The 17,310-nt window shown below is 54.1% G+C and overlaps 1 protein-coding gene across 6 annotated transcripts in view; it reads right to left on the reverse strand.

Annotated features, from left to right (window-relative positions):
• Nucleotides 1-1,143: 1,143 nt before the first annotated feature.
• Nucleotides 1,144-17,310, reverse strand: part of sbf1 (SET binding factor 1) — a 38,190-nt gene continuing 22,023 nt past the window's right edge. For 3 of the 6 annotated variants that reach the window (XM_047022920.1, XM_047022919.1, XM_047022916.1), the window contains 32 exons: nucleotides 16,934-17,125; nucleotides 16,658-16,786; nucleotides 16,460-16,558; nucleotides 16,120-16,330; nucleotides 15,877-15,989; nucleotides 15,598-15,747; nucleotides 15,433-15,501; nucleotides 15,128-15,289; nucleotides 14,689-14,972; nucleotides 14,336-14,508; nucleotides 14,125-14,198; nucleotides 12,466-12,658; nucleotides 12,214-12,341; nucleotides 11,933-12,108; nucleotides 10,608-10,744; nucleotides 10,137-10,344; nucleotides 9,819-10,015; nucleotides 9,530-9,667; nucleotides 9,270-9,365; nucleotides 8,778-8,852; nucleotides 7,770-7,942; nucleotides 7,402-7,578; nucleotides 7,116-7,217; nucleotides 6,845-7,030; nucleotides 5,859-5,985; nucleotides 5,318-5,448; nucleotides 4,954-5,196; nucleotides 4,756-4,863; nucleotides 4,366-4,571; nucleotides 4,185-4,272; nucleotides 3,956-4,087; nucleotides 1,144-3,738 (listed from right to left, as the gene is read on the reverse strand). In XM_047022920.1, coding sequence (XP_046878876.1) covers nucleotides 3,640-3,738; nucleotides 3,956-4,087; nucleotides 4,185-4,272; nucleotides 4,366-4,571; nucleotides 4,756-4,863; nucleotides 4,954-5,196; nucleotides 5,318-5,448; nucleotides 5,859-5,985; nucleotides 6,845-7,030; nucleotides 7,116-7,217; nucleotides 7,402-7,578; nucleotides 7,770-7,942; nucleotides 8,778-8,852; nucleotides 9,270-9,365; nucleotides 9,530-9,667; nucleotides 9,819-10,015; nucleotides 10,137-10,344; nucleotides 10,608-10,744; nucleotides 11,933-12,108; nucleotides 12,214-12,341; nucleotides 12,466-12,658; nucleotides 14,125-14,198; nucleotides 14,336-14,508; nucleotides 14,689-14,972; nucleotides 15,128-15,289; nucleotides 15,433-15,501; nucleotides 15,598-15,747; nucleotides 15,877-15,989; nucleotides 16,120-16,330; nucleotides 16,460-16,558; nucleotides 16,658-16,786; nucleotides 16,934-17,125 — 4,776 coding nt within the window. In that variant the 3' untranslated portion in view covers nucleotides 1,144-3,639. The remainder of the gene's footprint in view (nucleotides 3,739-3,955; nucleotides 4,088-4,184; nucleotides 4,273-4,365; nucleotides 4,572-4,755; nucleotides 4,864-4,953; nucleotides 5,197-5,317; nucleotides 5,449-5,858; nucleotides 5,986-6,844; nucleotides 7,031-7,115; nucleotides 7,218-7,401; nucleotides 7,579-7,769; nucleotides 7,943-8,777; nucleotides 8,853-9,269; nucleotides 9,366-9,529; nucleotides 9,668-9,818; nucleotides 10,016-10,136; nucleotides 10,345-10,607; nucleotides 10,745-11,932; nucleotides 12,109-12,213; nucleotides 12,342-12,465; nucleotides 12,659-14,124; nucleotides 14,199-14,335; nucleotides 14,509-14,688; nucleotides 14,973-15,127; nucleotides 15,290-15,432; nucleotides 15,502-15,597; nucleotides 15,748-15,876; nucleotides 15,990-16,119; nucleotides 16,331-16,459; nucleotides 16,559-16,657; nucleotides 16,787-16,933; nucleotides 17,126-17,310) is intronic. The other 3 variants (XM_047022921.1, XM_047022917.1, XM_047022918.1) reach the window with 2 other exon arrangements.

Consider the following 17,310-nt stretch of genomic DNA (forward strand, 5'->3'; position numbering starts at 1 on the left):
TACCTATATTCAAATATTATCTACATTTAAAGTAATTTTACAAGCAATCTCAAGATGACTGTGTGTCTATGTTCAGTTTATCCTCCCTGCACTTACAAGGTAGGAGTGCCTGTTGCATCTGTTGAGGATGCTGCTGTCTCTGAAAGGGGCGGGTCTTGGAGAGGGGCATTGTGGGCCGCGTAGAACATCTCGAGTTCTCCGTGTGCTTACACAATCACTTGACAGCTATCGAGTTCTATGATCCTTGTTTCACGTTTTGAAATTAAACTTTTCTGGTTGACAATATGAATGCCAAAGGCCTGCTTGTCAATGTGGAACGAATGCATCTTTTCTTCCCAGAATGGTGAGGTAGAGACAGGACAATGTTCACCATCCCACCGTTTTGAGATGACAACGCTGCGATAGGTAACATTATCAAATAAATTCCAAGATGAGAAACGGAGCGCCCAAGTCTTGTCTGAACTTCAGTGCTTTCTACCAGCTTGAGGTATGCACCGAGCTGTGTCGCTAAACAACACAAAGAGGGTCTTGTGCGTTTACATGTTCATAGGGTACAAAGTCGTATTCTTTCTGAAAGAATCTTGCCTATTGTACTTTTTAAAGGAGATGATGATGCATTTGAACAAGGTGTAGATCCTTTGCATATATTTATAATAACATTTCCCCCTCCCTCAACACTTGTCATTTGGACACCCGAGCGGAGGCGAGTGTCTTATGCCAACTTGATTCCATCAAAATATATCCAGTACATTCAGACCAAACATGATTTGTTTTTTGTTTCGCATGCAGTCGCTCTTGGCTTCATCTTGAAAAGAATAATTCACTTCAAATAGAAGTTATTTGGCCCTTATCACATTTCCCTCAAATGATGCCTGGACTAACCTTTTTTCCTTGTTTCTTACAAGCTGCCTCCTGTATTTGTCAGCTGGGTCTGGCCTCTGACCACACTAACCACAGGGAGACTATAAAGAGCTGTGAGGGATGTTCCCTGCCCAAAGCTCTGACCACCAGCCACTCCAACAGGGTGAGGCCTCCCATCCACGTCTGTCTCGTCAGTCATCAAGGTTGAAAGCAGAAGTTGCTAAGCAGCCGAGCTAGAAAACAATAGGGACTCGTTCAAACAAAGTGCAGAGGAACAACGGCTTTTAAACCCACAGTATTTTTTTTGTTTTAATTTCTAAAAAATATTTTACATGATTGACAACGTAACCCGGCTCAGAAGGACATTTCTAATTAGAAAAGATGGAACATAAAAATAAATAAAATAATTACAATGTGTCATTCTGATGGATGTTTTATGTTTTCAAGTCCAATCAGGAGATGAATGAACCCCAGGGCATAGGGTGAGCAGGGCTTGTGAACTGATATTCTAAGCATCCACCTGTGCAGGTCAATTAACGTGGATTAAGCCTTTTTCAAAAGACTTGACCTTACTTTCACCAGCACACCTTCTTACTATTGCTCGGGTCGACATTGGGGGAGGACAACCGTGTTTTAAAAAAAAAACACATGAGGGTTTACTTGTACAACAAAATTTCAAAAAAGTAGTAGCATTAGTCACATTAATACAGAAATAAACAAATGGCACATCGGATTCCTAATTCAAAAATAAGTGGTGCTTGAGGAACTTTTCTTACTGAGGAAGTTAAATAAATTACTGACATAAACGTTACATACAAATCTGAGTAGTATATACAAAGAAGTTATTAGACACAAAAATCTACAATTCAAATTTTATGTTCAACGAGACAGCAGTATAACCTTTTTACACGGCAATGTTTGTGTTAACAAGAACAAGGGTGTGGGCTTTGTGGTTGATGTGTATCTGTGAATTGGTGACAGGTTCAAAACGACGGCTAACCCATACTGTTCTGTAGCATTAAAAAAAAGAAAGAAAAAAAGTGACGATCTTAAATCTCACAAAATCCATCTAAACATATTCTTTCTCTACGATGCTCTAGCAGACATAGACTCCAATGTACAAGCTTTCGAAGAGAAGATAACGGGCCCTAGATAAAAACACTGCTTTATAGACAAGACGCACAGTGCTGAGAGTGCTGGGCACCATGTTCAGATCAGCGACACTGTAGAGACACATGCTTCTCTGAGACCCCGCAGACCTCGGGCTGCCTGCTTGATAGGTGATTTGTAATGGAACACGTCACACGTGTAGATGTGTAGCCAGACGCCCCCTAAATGGACGCCGTCTCGGATGTCTTGACTGCCGCATGACCCCACCCCTCTGGGTGATGAATGTACGCCATGTCACGATCTCATGTTCTTTGCAATTCCTGTCTAGAAAGAGGGAAGCAGGTCGTGGTCTCATCAGAACAATACTGTTGTCTCGGTCTGTACTACTTGACTAAAGCCACGGAGAGGGGGTGATGTGGTCACGTGTTTGTCGTCATGGCAGCCAGTTCCAGTCTCTCGGCACTGCGCTGTGTAAACAGTCTGAGGCATCCTATAATACCCTCCGCTCACCGGTCCCGTCTCAATCTCACCTCTTAGTCCTCTGTAATATTTTGTGCACAAAATGAATCATCACGACAAAATACATCCCTCCTTTCCATCAGCATCCCTTAATATTGTGAATTTTAATAGTGGTTGTATTTTTGTGGTTGAGAATTAGAAACCTGGAAGAGGAGGCTAAGCTAGGGTAGTCACTGTCCGTAGCTTCTTTTGTAAACACTAATGGAGTTCCGCAGACCTCTTGTCTGACGGAGTGAGACTCTAATCTCCGACTGGCAATCTCCCGGTTTGATCACGAGGGCTAACGGTGTTCACAGTATCCCATCATCAGGGGAGGGAGGAAGGAGGACTGACATCACTGATGGGTGGGGGTGGGGGGGGGGAATGGAAAGGTAAGGAAAAGATTCTTCATGAAACCATTGAGGATTTCCCTCCTTGTCTCGGTGCTAGGTTAGGGTTAGCGGGGTGACGACCAAGGAGGATAGAACGCACTTCAACATCAGCCTGCAGGTTACTGCGACCGCCCGCCATCTGCAGGGGCCTGTTCATCTGCACGGCTGGCTGGAGGGGGGGACATGGGAGATGTAGTCCTCTGTTACGTCCTCCCTGGTGTGTTAAGAGTGTGTGTGTGTATGGGGGGGTCGATGAGGTCTAAAGGTGGAGGGGGCAGGAGAGATCTGCATGCTGGAAGCCAAAAGGTTCATTCGGTCTGGTAGCAAACGGCCCTTCAGGCCTGCATCACCGAGGATTTCATGCGATATTTTGTTAGCTCCATAGTTGCATATAGACATCCAGCACACAGTGGTCGGACTAGCGGAGGTGAGCGACTGCAGCCACGCAGTGAAACGAGTGGTCATTCGGGGACGTCCTTTTTGTTTTCTTATTTTTTGTTTTCCTTTTCTTCGTTTTTTTTTTTTAAAACATAAACACTGAAACTTTTTTTTTCTTTTCGTTTGCTGTTGTAAAATTGTCAGTTCAACGCCACCGACACTGAACAGAGCGTCAGTGTTAGAGAGGCCCCCCTCTCCGATCCCGTTCCCCCTCTCTTCTGGAGGGGGGGACGAGCTCGGTGGGGGATTGGCCGGCAGACATGTCCGTCGGACGCCTCGACACTGCTCGTTTGCTCCTGCGCTGGATTGGTCCTGTCCTCTCTGGGAGTCCCGCCCCTCTCTAGGCGTCTGAGAGGCAACTCTGGACATGGTCCATCCACTGCTGTGCGTTCAAGCTGTCCTGCGCACAGAAGTTATACACTCTTTTGGTCGTCTTGAGCTGTGGCAGAAAGAGGGGGAGAGAGAGAGAGAGAGAGAGAGAGAGAGAGAGAGACAGAGAGACAGAGAGAGAGAGAGAGAGAGAGAGAGAGAGAGAGAGAGAGAGAGAGAAGGTGAGGCAGCATGAAGGGCAGGAGAAAACAGCAGGAAGGTATGACCGAGGACGTGTTCAGACATGGAGCGGAAACAAAACACTTTTGGCTTTAAACGCCACTCACATCGAAGAAGGCTTTCTCCTCTATGTTTTTGGGCGCTCCCATGGTGGGCGTGCCTGGAATGACAGACTCCACCTCCGCAAGCTCAATCACCCCCTTACACTCCTTGTCCTTCCTGGACTCATAGTATCTCAGCTACACAGGGGAGGGGGGAGAGAGGGAGATTATCAGCATGAATTTACTTAATCCCGTCATCGGTTTCAACACCGTCGTCCGTTCTTCCTGCTCCTACCTGATGTTTGGTCTTATCCAGAACAAACCAGCGCGGTTTCCACGGTTTCAACAAGGCACCCTTTTTGAACAGGATCCCCTCATGGCTCCTGGGTTCAGAGGGCACAAAGAACGCACGGTCACCACACACACACACACACGGGGGGGGGGGGGTCCTGCAGTGGGGGGGGGGGGCCACCGACCTGTTCTCACTCTCGGTGCTCTGGAACTGGCTGTAGAGGGTGCTGGTGCTGGGCCGCCCGGGCATGGGCGTGGACGTGGCGCTGGCCTCGCAGTCCATGGCCAGGTTGATGGAGGAGCCGCGGCCGCTCTCCTGCAGGTACACGCCCTGCGAGCGCCGCTGGTGGCTCAGGTTGGACGACATCAGCAGGGAGCTGGAGAAGGACGGCTGGGGAGGGGGGGAAGAGACGGAGGCCCCCCGGGGTGGAGAGATGGAGGAAGACGCAGTCAGTAATATAGCACATGGCCACCAGAGGGCAGCAGATAACAGCGGTCGCAGGGTTGTGACGGCTCGGGGCGGGATGGTGAACCCCGGGGGGGTTAGGAGCTGGTCGTCCAGCAGGGGGTCTCACCTTGCTCTCCAGCTTGGCCTCGGCCCTCTGGCTGTTCTTGATCTTATCCCACGTTTCCTTCCACTTATCGGACACCTGGCCCAGCTCCGCCTCCAGACCCTGCATATCCTGGGGAGGACCACGCACACACACACCTAAGTACACCTGAAGAGTGTGGGCGTGTGTCTGTGTGTGTTGATGGGCGTTCCAGCCACTGACCTGCAGCAGCTTGGTGATGGCGTCGGGCACCACTCTGCTGCGGCTGTCATAGCAGGGCCACACGATGCGTCTCTGGGACTTGGGTCCCGACGTGTCGGGCTTGTCGGGGGGGGCCTCTTCGGCCAGGCGCTCCTGCCGGCCCCTCACCAGCTCCCAGTCGAACGACGGGCCCTCGGACAGGGTCTCCTCCGTGTAGAAGTCCCACACCTTCAGGTTGGAGATGTAGCTGTAGGGCCTCAGCACCTGGACACACACACACACGGTCGATGAAGTTGATTGAGTCAACCAGGACCAGCCACCTAAAAAACTCCCAGGTTGATTCTGCGAGCAGTCCGTTCAACATCACGGACAGCCCTCCCCTCACCTCCTCATCCTCTGGAGAGAACATGTAGTTGTAGAAGACGGGGGTCTTCTTGTTGAGCCGGTCGATGTAGTCCCACACAGACTTGCACACCTGCGGGTTCTTCCTCTCGCCCTTCTCCTCGTACAGCACTCCTGCACACAGCAAACACACGGCCCCGGGGCGTCAGCACGGGGAGCTTGCGGGTGAATGGATGTCTTGGTGAATGAATGGATGTCTTGGTGAATGAATGAATGTCTTGGTGAACGAATGAATGTCCTGGTGAACGAATGAATGTCTTGGGGAATGAATGAATGAATGTCTTGGTGAACGAACGAACGTCTTGGTGAACGAACGAATGAATGTCTTGGTGAACGAATGAATGAATGTCTTGGTGAATGAATGAATGGGTGTCTTGGTGAATTAATGAATGTCTTGGTGAATGAATGAATGGATGTCTTGGTGAATGAATGAATGTCTTGGTGAATGAATGAGTGAATGTCTTGGTGAATGAATGAATGTCTTGGGGAATGACTCAGTGTTGTGGTGAGGGGGAACGACTGACCCAGCTCGATGCGCTCGTAGTCCGAGTCGAGCAGGAAGGTCCTGAAGCGGTTGGAAACGTAGTGGTAGGCCAGGAACTTGAGGTAGTACAGGCTGAACTCAAACTCCATGGGGAACTGAAGGTGGATCTGGGAGGGGGGGGGGGACAGAGGGAAATGTTACACACACTTCCCGTTCTGAAAATCTGTTGGAAGTCGCTTTGGATACACTGTCTGCTAAATGAATAAATACAATAAACAGTGCGATTTGGAGACTTTGAAAAACGTTGAGTCTGCCTTTTCTCAGCCGTGGAGAGAAGCGGCCGTCACGGTGAGACGTTGTGCTTCTGAACGGTCCGTTTGTGAGCTTGAGGACGTTAAGTAACTTGTCGTTTCCTTCCCTTTCGTAAAATCCATGATGTGTTTATGTTCCCTGTGTGTACAGAGTGGCTATTTCAAGGCAGCAGGCCCAGAGACGGACAATGAGGAGAAGCTCCTGTCTAAGAGGAGAGGGTCCTGGGTGACTAATAGTCCTGTGAAATAATTGTGTTTGGCCATTGTTGATGTAGAGTCATGAACCCATGCAAGGCCCATTCACACACACACACACACACACACACATCCTACATCCAATAATGTTGAGACATCCACGTCAGCAACTTGGCAAAATAACAGGAAACCCCTTAACGCACGACGGCTAGCACACACGGCCGGCACGCGCTCGAGCGCAGAGCCACATGACCGAAGGACAAACATGCGGCCGCAATTCACACAGATAAGACGAGCCCTTAAAAACAAACAACAAACAAAAGGGAAGGGATGAGCGTGCTCAATGGGTCACTGGAGCGCGACAACCAGGATACGGTCAGCCGAGGAGGGCACACCCCGCACTAAACCCCCTCAGGGAGAGAACCTTCCGTCAGACACGTCTCAAAAACACACACAGGTAGAAAAGGGAAACGCGCATACACGCTCCATGGGTTCTCTCTTAACACACACACACACACACCTGGTGCACACAGTCGAGGAACTGCAGGAAGACGGGGGTGAAGCCGCTGCTCTGGCTGGCCAGCGTCTGGGCGCCGCGGTGACTGAAGCGGTGTCCGAACGACAGCCACTCCTTCTCCACTAGCAGGCGGAAGCCGTCGAAGGTGCGGTAGTACGGGTCAGACAGCAGCTGCACCAGGGACACCACCTGGGGAGCGGGGCGCGGAGAGCCCTGTTAGCACGCATGGTGGGTCTGGGGGTGGGTGTGTGTGGACGAGGAGGAGGGGGTGTACCTGTGTGGTGACGTCCCAGCCGTCCTCCAGGCTGACCATGACGGAGGAGCCTGTGTCGAGCAGCTCCACCACCAGGACGGACACCTGCAGCACCCTGTTCAGCTGCACACGCACACACACAGTTAGGATGAACACAGATCTCGTCCGTCAAAGAAAGAATCCATCCACATACTAACGGTACACAATCTCCTTCTGTCACCCGACACATTATCAGGCACAGACAAAAACAGGAACACACACACACACACACACCCCAGAACTCAGTAGCTGGGCATGCTGTGCTTACCAGACACATCCACTCGGAGTCCTCCAGGCAGCGGAGGAAGGTCATGCTGGGGTCGCTGGTGGCGGAGCTGGGCACGCAGGCCTTCATCAGCTTCTTGAAGCTGTTCTTCACCTGCCGCACATCACACACCTCGATGGGCACCACCTCCCACTGCTGGAACGAGTCCTGCTTCCCTCCCTGCATGCCACACACACACACACACACATCAATATCACCAGGGCCTCTATCCAGCTTCCTCACACACACACATGTATAAAGCCATTGATTCTTTGGGGGGGGGGGGATTGACACCAGAGCACAAAAGAATGGGCAACAGAACAGTCATGGCTGTATGGTTCAGTGACTGTGTGTGTGTGTGTGACTGTTACCTTGAGCTGGGCCTTGTCCCCTATGATGTAGAGGTAGGCCCTCTGCTGCCTGAAGAGCAGGGCCTCGCTGGGCCCCCCGTTGGGCTGGGGAGACTCCTTCCCCGCCAGCCTGGTCCCGATGTCAGGGTTGTAGGCACTCAGACGCCCGCTGCCCCGGATGCTGCCCCACTTGCCTGGGACACACACACACACAGGGGGAGGTCATGACCAGGGGAGTCTTCACCCGTCATCACTGAGCGTCAATCACGTGGGTGTTGGAGGCTGTGCGTGTGTTCATGTGCGTTCATGGTGTACTGCGCACAGCTACAGCTCTACTGCTAAACATGCTGCTGAGACACTGGGCTGCAGGAGGGGGGGGGGGGTTGGACAGAAGTAGATCACAGACATACTCCATGTCCCTGAAGAGTCACAGCAATCGTCACGCAGGAGGGACAAGACAGTAGTAATCAAATACGCAACAGACAGTAGTAATCAAACACGCAAGACAGTAGTAATCAAACACACAACAGACAGTAGTAATCAAACAAGCAACGGACAATAGTAATCGAACACGCAACAGACAGTAGTAATCAAACACGCAACAGACAGTAGTAATCAAACACGCAACAGACAGTGGTAATCAAACACGCAACGGACAGTAGTAATCAAACACGCAACAGACAGTAGTATTGAAACACAAAACAGACAGTAGTAATTGAACAGACAGCGGTAATCAAACACAGAGCGCTCGGACAGGGCGTTCTGCAGGGCGGATGCGAGGCCCAATGGGCCAGCATGCCTTGGAAGGACAAGTCGCACAGAGAGAGAGAGACGCTATGTCAAAAAACACATGGAAAAAAACAAACAGTTTTGGACGACAGTTAGTCCCTGGAGAGGCAGACATCACACCACAGGGAGGGGCGGAGCCAACCAGCGCAGACAGACTGACGTCACTGTTAAAGAGATCTGATTGGTTAGATTGGAGGAAGTGTGGGGGGGGGGGCGGGGTCAGGACGGGTCCTACTGTACCTCTGGGAGAGTTCCTGGCCTTGCCTGAGACTTTGGGCTGAGAGAGGGAGATGACCCTTGCCCTCTGACCCAGAGCTGAGGTCAGATGACAGAGACGCTCATTAACCAACACCACAGATGGGAGATGGGTCAACACAACTACACGCACCAGCACACACACCGAGCCAAAGATTGTCTAGAGATGGTTTTAGGATGATAAAGCTTATCTTTGAGTTGCAACATGCTCAGTTAGATCCATTTAACATTCCTTAGTTGGGGTTGTTTCACAGCCATAACTCACGCATCTCTGAACATATTTCATCTCTGAACATATTTCATCTCTGAACATATTTCTGTCAGAAAGGTTTTAATGAATGTGTAGTGGTCCTTTAGCATCAAATACCATTCTTCCACACACACACACTCTGTACCCTCACATACACGGTACACACACAGACACACTGTACCCTGACATCCACAGTACACACACTGTATACACACACAGCCTCTCACCTCCTCTGCTGAAGGTTCCAGGGATGTCCTCCTTGTTCCCCATCACCTGCTTCATCAGCACTCCGATCTTGGGCTGCCTCAGCTTGTCCGACGAGTCTGGGAAGAGACACGGCCATCGTCCAATCACACGTACCGGTGTGTGTGTGTGTGTGCGCGTGTGTGTGTGAGAGGGGGGGCAAAACGTCTGTGAATGTGTGCACGTCCACATTCGCATTTGTGTATCTCCATGCTAATCTGTAGGTAAGTGTGTGTGTGTGTACCTGAGGTGCTCATGTGTGTGGAGGTGAAGCCGCTGAGTGTGTTCCTCCCGCTGGGCTCGCTGTAGGAGGGCATGGAGCTGATGATGGCCTGCAGGTACTTCTCCTGCTCCAGGCTGGTCGAGTCGGCCTGGGACGGGCCTGCACACACACACACACACACGCGCGTTTAACACCGCCGATCCCTCCACCCTCCGAAGGTCCATATCACTTTCCCTGACGGGCCACAGCCGTCTGGGCCTGTGTGCATCAGGGTTATGTGCTGCAGGCTTGGTGGAGTGTGTCTGCTCACCGGCGGTGGGGTTGTTGGGGGACTTGAAGAAGCCCACCACTCCCTTGGCGTGCAGGCCTGCCGAGCGCAGCAGGACGGCCTTGGTCCGCGAGTTCCTCCAGCACACCACCGGGAAGCGGTTCTGCCGGTAGCACCGCGAGATCCGCTGGATGGTGGTGTCTGGGATGCTCTGAGGCACAATCAGCAGGCCTGGGTAACTGGAGCACGCACACACACACCACAGCAATGAAGGCTCAAAAAAGGTGGTTCATGGTTAGATACTGTCGGTTTGGGTCAGGTTGTGGTTCGGGTCATGCAAGGTGGTGGAAGGTTCCTAACCTCCTGCAGACGGTGTACATGCGGTTGACGGTGGAGATGCGGAAGGGCTCGTTCTTGGAGCGCGTCAGGCTGTTACTGAGCGTGCCCAGACCCAGCCGCTGGTAGTCCCGGCAGCAGGCCTGCTCCACCACGTTGCTCATGGTCTGCCTGTCGGACGAGCGGATGGTGGAGGAGAGGGTGAGGGAGCTCTGGTCCAGCTCTTCTGACACTGCACGCACACACACGGAGACACACACACACGGAGACACACACACACACACGTTAGACAGCAGCAACATACAGGGACCATGTAAGGAGTGTGGACGTGTCTGGTGTTGTGTCTGGTGTTGTGTCTGGTGTTGTGTCTGGTGTTGTGTCTGGTGTTGTGTCTGGTTTTGTGTCTGGTTTTGTGTCTGGTTTTGTGTCTGGTTTTGTGTCTGGGGTGTTCCTAGTGCGTGTCTAGTGCGTGTCTGGCTGCGCCGGGGGCTCCACCTGAGAGTTCGTCTTCGTCCAGCTCAGACTGCAGGCTGCCCCGGTTCTCCCAGGTCGGGGGGGCGTACTTCTTGCGGGTCACGTACTGCCGGCCGATGGTCCGCTTTGCGCTCTTCACCAGGTTTTTGGACAGAGTTCTGAGAGGTCAGGGGGAAGGGGCAGGAGAGGAGGGTGGAGGGGAATTAAAGAGAATACAGGAGAGTTGAGTCAAGCCGTCAATTAGAGAAAACGAGGGAGCTGGAGACGTCAGCGAGCGTGAAAGGGGGCATGTTCCAAATACGGCCAATCAAAGCAGAGGCATCTTGAAAGCATCCTCTAGACAGGGGGAGAGTGCTGCTTGCTGAGCCTGGCACTGGCAGGAGATGTTGGGGGGGAGGGAGGGAGGGGTGCTGTGGCGAGGTTAATGTCTCTGAATGGAGTCTTTTAGTGCAACGACACGCCGCTCAGAGATGGAAACAGCGACCAGGGAGGCTGTCACATTTTCCACCACTGAATTATTCATTGGGCTGCTCTGCTTTTTTTCATACCCCACAGGAGAGAGGAGAGAGAGAGAGAGAGAGAGAGAGAGAGAGAGAGAGAGAGAGAGAGAGAGAGAGCGAGCGAGAGAGAGGCTCCAGGGGGTGTATGTATTGTACAAGGATGGAAAGTGGACAGTAGGATGTGAAACAGTCTCATTCCTCAGGCCCTTCAGCGCTGACTCTGAATACATGAGTACGAGGGTGCAGCCAGCAGAATTAAACAGGCAGCTTTCCGGAAACATGCCATGTTCTCTCTCTCTCTCTCACACACGCACACACACGTTAACCCCAACCACACCGCTAACGCACTTGCAAGTAAGAGACACAAATGCACCGGCAATCCTAAGTTGCATCCTACCACGCGCTCATACACCCGTGAACGCTCGCACCACCAGCACTCTTGACAATATCCAATCCACTTCAGCCCACAACCCTTCAAAACAGCCTCGACACGCCCCGAGAGCTGGGACGTGCGGAAACATCCAGGCGGCAGAGAGCGGGGCAGGAATGTGAAGTCTCCCCCGACAGAGCAGTTCAGCGCGGGGTCGATCCTATATATCGTCAGCGTTGCTGTGGTGCTGTGTCATCTCTGCCCGTGTGCGAGTTACGGCGCGTGAGGTCGAGGGTCGTGTGCCGCCTCGCCCCGAGGACGTGAGGGAGGTGTCGGATGCCATCGGGAGCATCTGTGCCCCTGAGCTCGCGCGAGATTGATGGTTCAAGCGCTGCAGAACGCCGGCGACAGCTCTGTCTGGGTGAAGCGGGGCGATACAATGGTGCTTCTGTCTGTGTGTGTGTGTGTGTGCTTACTTCAGGGACTGGTTCTTGTCCTTGGTCTTGTGCTCCACCACCATCTTGCTGCCCTGGCCCACGGTGAAGGCGAAGGTGCCCTGGACGTGCTGCGGGTAGCGCAGCTTGTGCATGTGTTTCCTGAACACCTCGGCCAGGTCCGACGCCACCTCCTCGTCGAACGCTATCTTCATCAGCTGGGGGGGTGGGAACACACACAGGCTGGTTAGAGGAGGAGCTGTGGGGAGGGAGGGAAATGGGGGTAGCGGGGCAGGACGTTGGATGGATGAGGAGAGGAGAACCTGGAAGGTGCAGGAGCGTAGCTGCAGTCCCTCCTGGATGAACTGGTCCATGGGCAGGCTGACGGAGATCTTCTTCTCCTTGGTCAGCGAGGCGATGGGGAACGAGCGCGTGACCACCTGCTCCCCGACTACACGGGAAAAAGACACGCCAGCAGGCGACAAGGGGGTGTGTTTAGGAGCGTGTGTGGCCTCACAACCTGTATTTCTCATCCACACACACAGGTGTGCGTGTCTGTGGTCTCCTGGTCTTACCCAGCGCGTCGGTGGGCGTTCCCTTGAAGATGAGGCGGTAGTTGGTGAGGAAGATGGCGCCCTCGGCGGGCAGCAGGGGGGGGCCCCCCATCACCCCCGTGGGCTCCTCGCGCCCGTCGGGGATCAGGTGCACCCGCATGCCGTCCATCACCAGCTCCTCCCCTGCTAGCAGGACAGGCCTCAGCAGCTTGGGCTGGAGGGAGGGAGGGAGGGAGGGAGGGAGGGAGGGAGGGAGGGAGGGAGGGAGGGAGGGAGGGAGGGAGGGAGGGAGGGAGGGAGGGAGGAGAGGAGTGGAGAGAGTACATAGGAGGTAGAGAGAGGTAGAGAGAAGAGTGGTCAGTGCTTTCTGTTCGGCAGTCCTAAACATGGCAGACCAACGTGAACAGGTACACCATGCTGCTGAGTTAGTCTCCAAACTCAATCAATATTTGCCAACTGGACAAATGCCACACCAACCCAGAGCTCATGCCTTCACATCCATGCCAGACAACATGACACCCCACTGGAGCAAAACTGCAACTTCCAACCTTGCAATTAATTAAGTACCTAACTACCGATATCACGCAATAAAAGTCAACACACAAAACTGGATATGACGACTTCTGGCCCCGTTATTTGTTGTTATTGGTTTTCTGGGTATGCCAATGACGACAAAGTGGTGGGATCTTGGCCGAGTTAGCCTGTTTGACATCAAACTAAATAAGCAGAAGGAGAAATCAGCCAAATATGTGTGCTGTATGCTTACAGAGACTCCTATAAACCTAGAAGACTATCAACAACAATAACATCTGAAGACTCCTTTTACAATTGGTAGTTTGAGGTTTCAGGGTTTTCAGAGTGGGCTTGTGTGCGTCTCCCCAACTGGGAAACATCCATGGAATGAAATTGTGGTACACAAAATATCATCATAAGACCAGTCTAGTGTCTGGCAGTGAGAGTCTGTCTCTGGGCATTGACATCACTTCCTGTTTCCCTTCCCTGCTGGTCAGCTTATTCGGGGGGGCAACTGTACCAAACAAAGTGGTTCCACTAATGAAAAAAAGAATGGTGTGTTTTATAACCCATTCCATAATCTGTTGCACAACAGCACCTGATGCCCTGTATCCTCGTGAGGGGATTTGAAGTGCTTAGTCAGCGCAAAACACAATGCATGATGGGATTAGGAGGAGATCTCTCAGGTACAGTATTACACAGGGGAGCAAAGCCCACGGTCCAGCTCAAATTAACCTGATTCATGGTAGATTGGTGTTTGAATCTGATATTTGGCAGGATAAGGGCTTGGAGTTGTCACGGATACAGAGACGCGATGTTAAGCTACCTTTGTTCACCAGCGAGCAGCACACTCCCAGAAACAGACCGAGCAAACAGCACCCTTCTGCCTGAAGGCACACAGGTCTCTGTAGTCTGACAGGCCCCCCGAGGACTACAGGGCCCAGCATGCACCACTGTAGAAGGAGTCTGCTAGGCTTGTATGGGGGGGGGGGGGGTCAGAGAAAGAACGACAACATCCGGCATGCAGGCGACGTTGTTGGGACAGACGTACCTGCCGTGCCACTGTGCCACTGAGCTGTAGGGATTGGTGGAGGGGGGGATGGGCGGGGCTGGCCTGGGTTCGGCGTGGCCTTTGTCCAGCGGAATGTAAAAGTAGGAATTGGTTACCTTTTGGATCGGCGGCAGTCGCTTACTCTCCCTGTGGACTGCATCCAACGTCTCAATGTGCATCTGGACGATATCTGAGAGGAACCACACGGGCGCGGGTCAGAGGCGCCTCACCATGAATGTTCCCCCAGCTGAACGGTGCCCCTGGTCCCCCCCTCAGGGGGGCCCCCCGGGTGTCCCAGCCCCGGCCTCCTGACCTCCCTTCCCTCACCTGGTATCATGGTGTGGAGGGCCTTCAGGTGTTCGTTGGTCACGCCGCTCTCGTTGCACACCTTGTCCACGAAGCGGTTGATGAAGCGCACCACCGAGTTGGCCACGTCCGACACCTCGGCGTCCTCGAAGCCGCTCTCCGTGTCGTAGCTCTCCGCCATGCTGCCGGCGATGCTGCGAAGACGTGGGGGGGGGGGGGGGGGGGGGGGGGGGCGACAGCGGCAGGTGACGGCTCCGCGGACAAACCCCACCCCGTCCCGTCCCCCACCACCACCCCAATAAAGGACCCCGGCTCCCTCACACATAATACAAGTACGACAAAAGCGTCAAAAAACAAGGAAGGGTCGTCTGCACCTGTTGGTGTACCTGTTGGTGACGTAGCTGTTGCTGACGCTCTCCACGTCCCCCAGGCCGGACGAGCGCAGCAGCCGGTTCTTGCTAGTGTCCAGGGGCAGCAGCAGGTAGCTCATGCGGTTGGCGTAGTGGATGGCCTGGCTGAACACGGTGCTCTCCTCCTTCTGCACGCGCTCCGTCTGCAGGTCCTTGCTCAGCGTGGGCCACAGGCGGCTCTGCTCCGACGCCAGGTCCAGGGCGCTCAGCAGGCCCTGGCCTCCGCCCGCTTCACGCACCTCCTGGGACTGAGGGGGGGCGAGACAAAGGGGGCAAAGGGTCACTGATCGATCGGTGGATTTCGGGTTCACCACCTGACAAGTACTGTGGTGGGGATCACCGCGCCGCACAGGCCGACCACGCGGTCAGCCCTGGAGGGCAGCGGGGTGGGGGGGTTCCTTACAGGGCTCAGCTGCTGTTCCGCCTCTTCCGTCTCCAGGTAGAGGGCCCGGATGTGGTTCTGGACATCGCTGTAGAACATGGCCTCCCAGAACTGCATGGTGGTCCACACCATGTGCTCCTGAACGCAGCTGTAGGCAAACTGGGTGATGCCCGCCCCCAGTTTCTGTCGCACACACGGGGGGGAGAAAACCATCACGACGGTTAGGAGAGAGAGAGAGCTTGTCGTGACACAAGGAGGAACAACGAGAGGAACACTGTGTGGGGGACTCGTGAAAAAGGCGTGGCGAACGCGTGACGGGTCCTCACCCTGCAGAAGGCGGTGACCAGGGGCAGGAGGGCGGCGGCGATCCCGTGCTCGTCCATGTGGGAGCAGTCCTGAGCGAGGAGGAGGAGAGCAGAGATGAAGTGACTGTGGCCGGATCGCGGCTCCGCCCAACGCTCCTCCGGGGGATGGGGGGGGGGGGTTCTTACCTGTAAGGTGCAGTTCATCATGCGGACGATGTAGTCGAACTGCTGGTCGTCCAGCACGGCCCGGTTCTGCAGCACGTGCTGGTTGAGTTCCTGGGTCAGACACACCCTGGCCGCCCGGCCTTTCAGCGCCCGCAGTACCGCTGGCATCAGCTAGGGGGCGAGAGAGAGTGGCAGCACATGAACAACGCCAGTCTTTCACTATGGCCATGGTAATGGTATTGGAGGTATTTAAACAAGATAAGGTTGAGGCAGCCGTGCGGTTGTCCACCGGGCTTTCACCTTCTTAGCCTCCAGCATCTTGTTCTCGAAGATGTAGGTGATGCAGTTGCGGACCACCTCCAGTCTGCGGGCGCTGTTGGCCAGGACGTTCCCGTTCCTGTCGACGATGTCTCCTGCAACAACACCAACAGCCAGGAGTCAGAACACCCCCAGTCCACATGGGCTCTAATAACACATGCTGAGAGACAGATGGGCGGGTGACGGAAGGTTCCGGAACGTTCTTCGCGCTCGAGCTCGGCTCACCCAACGGGGGTCCGGAGGGCACCATGCCCTTCACCTCGGCCTTGACCACGGGCGGCGCCGTCCTGAGCTTGGCGGCGGCGTGGTCGACGAAGAGCTCGACCGTGACGTCATCCAGCGGGGGGAAGGGCTCCTTGTTCTGGGGGGCGTTGTGCCCCGCGCTCTCGCTGGGCCGCTGGACCTTATGCATGGCCACCGCAGGGTACGGGTTCTCCTGAGAGGGGTTGAGAACATCCCAAAAAAAAGATTGACTCAAATAACCTTTGAAAGCGTGAGAACAAGAGGTTAGAGTCTACGTTGGGCTCTGAGATCAACCCCGCGTGGTTGTGTGTTTGTGGCGTACGTTCTTGAAGAGCTGCTCGGCCAGCTCCTTGACGTGGTTCATGACTTTGTGCGGGCAGCTCTCCTCCTGCCGGACGCGCTCCACCTGATTGGCTACCAGCTGCGGAGAGAGACAGGAAGCAGGCGGTTAAGACGCCGCCCCGCGCTTCCCTGGTTCCTCTGCGGGGGCGAGGAGGCCCCGATTTCAAATGGCGCTTACGTCGTCGAACAGGTCGGTGGCCCTGTAGGGCGGGCCCCTCTCCGAGACGAACCCTGCGAACGCCATCCCGTCTAGAACCTTCATCAGGAAGTCATCCTCCGACAGAGCTCTCTGGCCCAGGAACGCAGCCTGACGGGGACACACACACATCAGAGATCACACAGGAATAACAAACACACCATCACAAACGCCAAGTGACTCAGCATCTCATCAGCTAGCCAGTCCAGTCAGCACGTGCCATTTCGAGTCCTTCAGACTCCCATCCGGCTAAGGTACCTTATGGAAGCGGATGACGGGCTCTGGGTGGATCCGGATGATGTGCAGACACCAGCGGTAGCCCTGGAAGAGGTGAGCAAACAGCCACAGGAACACGGCCCGGATCTCCTTGTCCTGGATCTTGAGGGAGGAGGGCTGGGTGGAGGCCGGGGGGAAGGCATGGTCGGCTATCTCCAGCTCTGGGTCCAACACCTGCGAGCAGGACACGGGCGCCCGGGGTGAGTCACGCTCGGCAACACGAGCACTTCTCAGAGCACACGAGCTGGGGTTGGCTTATCACAATGTCACCGCAATGAATCACTTTGCTTTATGGCACTGTCGCGTCGTGGCATAAAAACAAAAACAAAACTGACCACAGCGCACTGTTCTGATCAGGT

This window comes from Hypomesus transpacificus, chromosome 7 (genome assembly GCF_021917145.1).
Source record: "Hypomesus transpacificus isolate Combined female chromosome 7, fHypTra1, whole genome shotgun sequence".
Classification (NCBI taxonomy): Eukaryota; Metazoa; Chordata; class Actinopteri; order Osmeriformes; family Osmeridae; genus Hypomesus; species Hypomesus transpacificus.